Source organism: Mus caroli, chromosome 7 (assembly GCF_900094665.2).
Source record: "Mus caroli chromosome 7, CAROLI_EIJ_v1.1, whole genome shotgun sequence".
Classification (NCBI taxonomy): Eukaryota; Metazoa; Chordata; class Mammalia; order Rodentia; family Muridae; genus Mus; species Mus caroli.
In genome coordinates this window covers 442,062-450,445 of record NC_034576.1, presented here as the reverse complement: position 1 = coordinate 450,445, position 8,384 = coordinate 442,062, and the positions used below count along the sequence as shown (strand labels likewise).

The following is an 8,384-nucleotide window of genomic DNA, read 5'->3' as shown; positions in this document are numbered from 1 at the left end:
TGGCCCAGAATGCCAGTGTGGCATTTGTGTGTGTGTTGGGGGGAGGGGGGGTCTGGCTGCAATGAAGTTTGGCAGCTGGGGAGGCTGTGAGGACTTCAATTCCCAGGAGACCTTTATAGGAAATGTTCCACAGTCACCCGGGTCACCTAGTGGCCAGGTGCAGACCTGTAGCAGGCCCCTCCCTTACCGAGGGCAGTCCCTGCCCTGGGGCCTCCAGAGACAGAAAGAACGGGTGCCGAAAGAAAGTACTGTACCGTCCACAAACATGGAAGCCTGGGGCCAGTCCCCAGCCTGCTCTAGCTCCCGGAAAGCCAGAACAGGTAGGAGAGAGTCCTGCAAAGTCAGGTCCATTCATAAAGGAAGCTGAGTTCCTGAACCTGAGACTCGAAGAAGAGTTTCATTTCCTGGGTTTCCTGAGAAGGAAACTCAGATTTCCTGAAAAACAGTACAAGGATATAGTTACGGTCTTGGAGGACAGAGTCAGGAATTGGGACCCTAATATCAGACTTGTGAGGAGCCAGGATTCTAAACTCATCAATAAGGGAACGGGAAGTTGAAGTTTAGATTCACTCTTAGAGTAGAAGGGATATGGGAGTTCATACCTAGACTCCGTGTGGGGAGAGTCTAGGGCCACGAACCCCAGTGTGAAGGAGAAATGATGGGATCTATAGCCCTGGATCTGAGGGGAGAGAACCCGAGTCTGAACTCCTGGGTCTGAGGGAGGAGGCTTTAGGCCTGTACCCCTGGGTCTGAGAGAAATGGGCTGGGGCCTAGACCCCTGTATCTGAAGAAGGTTGGGGCATGGGCTCCTGGGTCTGAGAAAAGAGTCTGGGGCCTGGCTTCAGGGTCTGAGGGAGGTGGCCTGAACCCTGCACCCTTGCGTCTGAGAGATGGGCTGTGGCCTGGACTATGGATCTGAGGGGAAAGGCTTGTAGCCTGGACTCCTCTGTCTTTCAATCCTTTGTGTTCATCCCAGGTCCATCGCTGGCGTCTGTGCTGAACGATCTCCCCAGCGCTGCTACGCTGCGATACCGCGGCCCTGGTGTGCTCCCTTGGGGAGCACTGGATGAAGATGATGATGATGGAGGAAGGAGCCTTCAGGCCTTTGCAGAAACTGCACAGATGGAATCTCACCCTTCCCGGGAACTTCCCTGGCCTATGCAGGCAAGGCGGGTACACAGGTGAGCGCCTCTTTACTGACACACCCTTTCCTGATTTCAGTTATTCTGTTTACTTCCTTGCCACCAGCTCGGTAGGGTTAGCCTGGGCCTGCTCTGAACCTTGTGTTAAGAGACTCAGGAAGACTTGATCATTTTTTATTTTTGTTCCTTCTCCCAAACTTCCTTCTTGTTTTGTTTTTTCTTTTGTATGTGTGTGCATGTGCGTGTGCGTGTGCATGTTCGTGTGTGTGTGTGTGTGTGTGTGTGTCCCTGAGATCAAGCATGGGTGTGGCACAGCTTTCTGTGAAGCTCAGGGGACAACTTAAAGGAGTCAGTTTTCTCTCTCTACCATCTGAGTCTCAGGGGTCAAGCTCGTTTTGACTTGGTCACAAATGCCCTTATGTGCCAACCATTTTGTTCTGTTTTGTTGAGACAAAAACAGAGCGAGGGTTGCACTCTGCCCCCAGGCTGACCTGAAAGCACTATCTCTCCTAATTGACCTCTGATTTGCCCTCATCATTCTGCCCGCTGCTCCCAGGTGAGATACTACGAGCATGAGTGGTCACCACACTGGACTCATTTTCTTTCAAAAGCTTGTCACTAATCTACCAGCCTGTCCCCAGCCTGTCCTGGGACTCTCAGTTCCACTGCCGCGACCTCACTGTTGGGATTATAAGCATATACTACTAGACATGGCTCCATCATTATTGTATGTCTGGCTTCTTACGTGTAAATTAGATTTGGTTCCCCCCCCCCACTCCTTTTTTTTTTTTTTTTTTTTTTTTTTTTGGTTTTTCAGGACAGGGTTTCTCTGTGTAGCCCTGGCTGTCCTGGAACTCACTTTGTAGACCAGACTGGCCTCGAACTCAGAAATCCACCTGCATCTGCCTCCCGAGTGCTGGGATTAAAGGCGTGCGCCCCCACGCCCGGCTCAGATTTGGTTCCTTTTTAATTGCTAAAGAGTATTCCAGTTTATGGATACAGTACCACGATGCCTGTCCTCATTACATCGTGTTGTTTCTGTCTTTGGGTGGTTCCCAGTTTGTAGGTTCCAAACCGTGCATTTTCTCACTCTGACTCTGCTCTCTTTCCAGGAAGAGCCAGGCTACAGGGCAGCTGGCTTCTGGCTCTGAATCTAGGGCTGCCTACTGGACCCGACAGCTTTCCCGGACCAAGGGAAAAATGAAAGAAGGCTTTCAAACTATACAGCCCTGGGCATGGACGCTGAAGAAAATTGGGGGTGTGCTGGGCTTTAAAGGAAGAGGCCTGGGGTCTGAGGCTAGAGTGTGGTTTCCTGGGTCTGACAGAGAGGGAAGTGGAGATTATCCCCTGGGCCTTTGGGAAAAGGTCTGGTTCCTGCAGCTCTGGTCTGAAGGATGAAGACTAGTGCCTGAACCCTTCTGAATCAGAGAGAAGAGAACTGAAATCTGAGGGGGGAGGGCTGGTTTCTGGACCCCAGGGTCAGACCAGGAGTCAGGGCTCTGTTATAGATTCCTGGGTCTGAGGGAGGAGCGCTCTGGCCAGGTCTCTGGGTTGGAACTACACTGGTAAGGGACCTGAGGCCTCTCTGCTGCCCTCTGCAGGTCAGTTTGGAGCAGGCACTGAGTCCTACTTCTCCCTGCTGCGCTTCCTGCTCTTTCTCAACCTGGGGGCATCTGTCATTGAAATCTGCATGAAGCTGATCCCCACCTGGCTGGAAGGGGCTCCTCCAGGTCCCCCTGGCCCTAACATCTCTTCACCCTGTGGTTCCTATATTCTACACACTCATGGCCTGGTCGCCTTCCCCACCCAGCTTTTCAACTTGCTCTCTGGAGAGGTGGGTGTCATGGTCCCCAGAGGAACCTCCTTACTTTTGAAGCCTGGTTTCCTGGACGACACACATACAGATCACTCGGCCCTACTATTTGTTCTGCCTCTTCCTCCCCAGGGTTACCTTGAGTGGTCCCCTCTATTCTATGGGTTCTACCCACCCCGATCGAACCTGGCCATCACCTACCTGTGCTCCGTCTTTGCCATCGGCGTCATCTACTTGCTGTGCATCCTACGACGGTTAGTGATGCCCACATCCTGATTCTGATAGGCAGGGGAAACTGGAGGTGGTAGATCCCACCCCCTCCCCCAGGAGTCATTTCTTCAACATTGAAATGTATTTTAAAGCCAGGAGAGGAGGCCTAAAGTCATCACTTAGGAGGCTGAGACAGGATGATTATTTTAAATTCAAGGTCAGCCTAGGCTACAGAGTAAATTGAAGACCGCCCTGAGCTGCACAGAAAAATCCTATTTGAGTATGTTGGCCCATGCCTGTAATCTCTACACTCAGGAGGCAGGGTAGGTAGATCTTTGAGTTCAATGCCAACTTGGCATTGAAAGACCCTATCTCAGAAAGAAAAGGAAGGAAGGAAGGAAGGAAGGGAGGGAGGGAGGGGCACAAAACAGGTTACTCTAGGCTCCATCTCACAATATCCAGTGATATCAAGAAGTAGAACACTAGGCTGGCAAGACTTTGCAGCGGGTGGGAACACTTTCTGCCAAGCCTGAGAACCCTTCCCCAGAGGCCCCATAGTAAGGAGAGGAAGCCACCTCCTCCATGGGTTGTCTTCTAACCACCACACACATGGCATGGCACGCTGGTGCCATCCCATAAACACACATGCACACAAAATAAATAAATGTAGAAAGAAAAATAATTAGAATACTAAGCTTACTGGCTCCTGTCTCAAATTCCAGCACTTGGGAGGTGGAGGCAGGAAGAACAGGAACTCTTGGGGGTTTTTTGGTTTTTTGGTTTTTTTGTTGTTTTTTTTTTCGAGACAGGGTTTCTCTGTGTAGCCCTGGCTGTCCTGGAACTCACTTTGTAGACCAGGCTGTAGATCCGCCTGCCTCTGTCTCCCGAGTGCTGGGATTAAAGGCGTGTGCCACCACACCTGGCTGAACAAATATAAATTATGAACAAATATAAAACATGAATAAATGGATCTGGGAGCCCAGGCCTGTACTAGGTAGGTGAAGGCAGGCATTAGGATCATGATTTTGAAGCCAGCTTTACCCTCATAGTGAGACCTTGTCTCAAAAAATAAAGTAGCTGGGCAGAGGTGACATACACCTTTAATTCCAGCACTGGAGAGGCAGGTAGTTCTGTGACTCAGGGCCAGCCTGGTCTACAGAATGAGTTCCAGGAAGCCCACAGAAAAGCTGGGTATGACAGCAATACACATCTGTAGCCCCAGCACTGGAGGCTGGGGGAGGGAAACAGAGACAAGAGGATCCAGGGACTCACTGTCCAGCCAGTCTATCTAAAATGGTGAGTTCCATGTTCAATGAATGAGACCATTTGAAAAACAAAATGGAGAGTGATAGAGGAAGACACCTAATGTGCATCACTGGCCTCCAAACACACACACACACTATCACCGTGTATTTATGCATACACTACATGCACCAAACACACACATGCCTTGCTGGCTGGTTATGTCAGGAAAATACTTAAATATTGGGAGCTGGGAGAAGCTTTAAGACAGTTTCTTTTAAATATAGAGATGCCTTCTGATTTGCAGGAGAAGGGATGTTGCCTCGGGTCCAAATACTAAGAACAGATCTCTAAAGAGATCATGTGGGGACACTCCCTAGTTGTCCAGGGGGCAAGGAGAGGCTACTGAAGGTAAACATAGTCTCTCTGTCCATTTCTGTTTTCTCTTCCTTTTGTTCTCATCCTTTCCTCCTACTCAGTCTCTCTAGGTCTTTGCCGGCTCTCAAACACTTGTCTGAATGGGCAGTTCAAGGCAGTTACTGTGTTACCCTGTGCACCTCTCAGCCTAAAGCTCACTGTGTATCCAGGAGGGCCTGCGAACCTGCAGAAATCCGCCTAACTCAGCTTCTTTTGGGCTGGGATTACAAGGCCATGCTGTCAGACCAGCTCACCTCTTCTCTAGAATGCATTTTTCGTTCTTCTCTTGTCTCTTCTTTCTAGATATCTCCCTCTTTCCTCTGGAGATCTGGCAGTGTCCCCTAAATTCTCCTATCTCTTCAGGGTGTCTGCTTCCTAGATCTCTTAGCCTTTGGTTCCAAAGACTTTGTGTAACTATCTGACTTGAGCAGGAGGCACCTGGTCACAGGATTTTGAGTGTATGTTCCGTAAGTAAGGTGCCCCCACCAATACTTCTCCGGTGGTCTGTTCTTTCAGTTCGGTGTCCGGGTTGAAGGAGACACTGTTGGCGGAGTCAGACATTCTGACCAGCTACAGTCACCGAGTGTTCTCAGCATGGAATTTTGGCCTCTGCGGGGACGTGCACGTGCGGCTGCGCCAGCGCATCATTTTGTATGAACTACAGGTGTGCTTGGGGAGGTGGAGCTACCACTAAGTGAGAACCAGACAAGATCCAACTAAGATAGGAAGCAAGGCATTGCTAAGAGACAGAACTAAGCAGAAGCCAGGCTAGGAATGCCTGCCATGGAGGAGACTGACGGGGTGGGAGGGTTGGGGGGCTGGGACCTGGAATTCATTTAGAAAAGGGACGGAACTAAGACTGGTCCCAAGTGAAATGAGGACGTGGCTTCAAAAAGGTGAACTAGCTGGAAGTCTCAGAGGAGGGGGATCCTGGGGTTCTGTGTTGGGCCAAAGAAGGGTAGGCCTTGGACAGAAGGTAGGGCGAGATTTGGAGTTCTGGGTTGAACTAAGGAGCGGCAGGCCTGGGATGCAAGTCCAGACTTCAGAGGCCCAGTGCCCCAAGAATTAAATGGTCCCACGGACAGCCCTGTAAAGTATGGAACAAGGAGAGGGCTATATCGGTTCAATCCGAAGAAAAGTCAGGCCTGAAGGGACGGATTTCCAGAAGCAGTCCCTATTGGCCTTAGGTGGACCTAGAGGAAGCAGTAGTCCGGCGCCGTGCTGCGGAGCAGACTCTGAGCCAGCGAGCCAAGGTGTGGTCGGTGAGGGTGCTGCTCAACGTGCTGGTCCTCGCGCTGCTCGGGGCGGCCTTCTATGGCATCTACTGGGCCACCGAGTACACTTTGACACTACAGGTACAGAGGGTCTTGGAGGAGGAAGGTCCTTGGGTCCTAGAACTCACATTTCCACAGGTGAAGAAGCCCTGTGGCAGTGAACTGGGGTGTAGAATTCCTGGGATTTTAGGGTCTTTTAAGACAAGAAGAGGCTACAGGTGGGCTTTCAGCTCCCTTCTCTCCCTTTCAGGAGACACCCCTTGTCCGACAGACCCCACTACTCAAGCTTCTGGTGGATTATCTACCATCCATCTTCATTTCTCTGTTCAACTTTGTGCTGCCTCCTGTGTTCAAGTTCATTGCCTCACTAGAGGGCTACACTCAAAGCCGACAGATCGTCTTGATCCTGCTTAGGTTCTGGACTCATGGGATGGGATGGGAATGCAGACAGAAGGGGGAAAGGGACAGGTGGAAAAGGTTCTACAAATAAGGCAGAGAAGTACCCTGGAGAGCTGGCTCAGAGGGTAAAGGTGCTTGCTGTGCACATCTGAGATCATCCCCAGAACCAGTGTAAAGGCAGAAGGAGAGAATGGACTGCACGATGGCACGCACACACTTGTGTTTTGTTTTGTTGGGGAGGGAGTTTGTTGTTATTGTTTTTAGACAAAAAGAGGCTGGAGAGATGGCTCAGTGGCTAAGAGCACTTACTGCTCTTGGAGAGCATCAGAAGTTGATTCCCAGAAACCACATCAGAGAGCTCACAACTGCCTGAATATCCAGTTCCAGGGGATCAGACTCCCTCTTCTTGCCTCTGCAGGCACCAGAATGCTTGTGGTGCACACAAATACAAACAGGAGAACACACACACACGCACACACACATATATTGGCATATTCGCCATTTATTTACACACACACATATGAATGAGGCAGTGAAGTCCCATGCATATGGAATCCAGGGAGTCCTGGTCTTAAACTCTGAGACTCAGTTCCTTGCTCTGTGAAAAGTGGGGGTGGGTAGGAAAAACATGAAGTGGAGGAGGAGATCATGAGTGTGCATCCAGGAGGCACTACCTCAGTGTGAGTCCCTTCATCTTGCAGGACTGTGTTTTTGCGTCTGGCCTCGCTGGTGTTCCTTCTGATCTCTCTGTGGAGTCAGATCACATGTGGGGGAAACATGGAGGCAGAAGGATGCAAGGCCTGCGGCTATAATTACAAAGAAATTCCAGTGAGAACGCTGTGGGCACACGGGTGGGATTCTTGGGCCTAGAGGTCGGATAGGGGTCCTTGAACTGGGTGGACTGCTCCTTGGTTGGAAAGAAGCTAAACATGGCATGAATATTGATAAATAGTGAAGCGCCCACCCACACAATTCACGAGTGGGGTTCTGATGTTTGCTGACAATTTGGAGCCTTGGAAGGAAGCTTGGGCCTCCAGGCAGGAGAGTCTGATCTACCAATTTCTTCCTTCTTCAGTGCTGGGAGACTCGGCTGGGCCAGGAGATGTACAAACTTGTACTCTTTGATCTGCTGATGGGCCTGTTGGTCACGCTGTTGGTCCAGTTTCCTAGGAAGTAAGTGTCCTTGCCCTTCCTGGTAGCCCTGCCCCTATTAGAGCAGGCCCCATCCCGATGGGATTGTTCTTATATTGTGCTCCACCTATTTTCTATTCTTTTTAACTGAGCTCTATGCATAAGCACGGCAGTTTGTCACTGAGCTAGATACCCCAACCGCCTTTATGATTTTTAAAAAAGATGTATTTATTTTATTTATATGAGTACACTGTAGCTGTCTTCAGACACGCCAGAAGAGGGCATCAGATCTCATCATGGGTGGTTGTGAGCCATGGTGATGTGGTTGCTGGGAATTGAACTCAGAACCTCTGGAAGAGCAGTCAGTGCTCTTACCCGCTGAGCCATCTCCCCAGCCCCATCTTTATAATTTTGTTTCTCTTATTTATTGGTGTGCATGTGTGTCTGTTTGTGTGAACATATGTTGTGTGCTTGTGTGTGTGTGGGGTGTCAGAAGAAGGCTTTGTATGTCTTCCTCTATCACTGTCTATTCCTTTGAGACAGGGTGTCTCTCTCTGAACCTGGTACTCACAGCCAAAAAGCCCCAGCAATCTTCTCTCTGATCCTCTCAGTGTTGAGGTTACAAGTATCCGAGGCTGTCTGAATTCTGGGACTTTTAACTCTGGTTCTTGTGAATGTTCTTTACTGCTGAGCCCTCTCTCTCTCTCTCTCTCTCTCTCTCTCTCTCTCTCTCTCTCTCTCTCTCTTTCTCTGATT

General features: G+C 50.1%; 1 protein-coding gene across 1 annotated transcript; it reads left to right on the top strand.

Annotated features, from left to right (window-relative positions):
- The first annotated feature begins 71 nt into the window (after window positions 1-71).
- On the top strand, window positions 72-7,690 carry LOC110299112 (transmembrane channel-like protein 4). The gene is made up of 10 exons (XM_021168722.2): window positions 72-320; window positions 977-1,181; window positions 2,255-2,400; window positions 2,744-2,976; window positions 3,088-3,209; window positions 5,341-5,488; window positions 6,012-6,179; window positions 6,349-6,512; window positions 7,199-7,325; window positions 7,573-7,690. Exons 1-10 carry the CDS (start codon window positions 266-268, stop codon window positions 7,672-7,674), a joined length of 1,470 nt encoding a protein of 489 aa, XP_021024381.1. The 5' UTR covers window positions 72-265; the 3' UTR covers window positions 7,675-7,690.
- Window positions 7,691-8,384: the final 694 nt, after the last annotated feature.

What these genes read in the sequence shown, in the direction of transcription:
- LOC110299112 (XM_021168722.2), top strand. Translation starts at nt 266, where the DNA reads ATGGAAGCCTGGGGCCAGTCCCCAGCCTGCTCTAGCTCCCGGAAAGCC. An exon ending in CTCCCGGAAAGCCAGAACAG is followed by an intron (nt 321 to 976) that starts GTAGGAGAGAGT and finishes TGTTCATCCCAG; the next exon opens with GTCCATCGCTGGCGTCTGTG. An exon ending in TCAACTTGCTCTCTGGAGAG is followed by an intron (nt 2,977 to 3,087) that starts GTGGGTGTCATG and finishes CTTCCTCCCCAG; the next exon opens with GGTTACCTTGAGTGGTCCCC.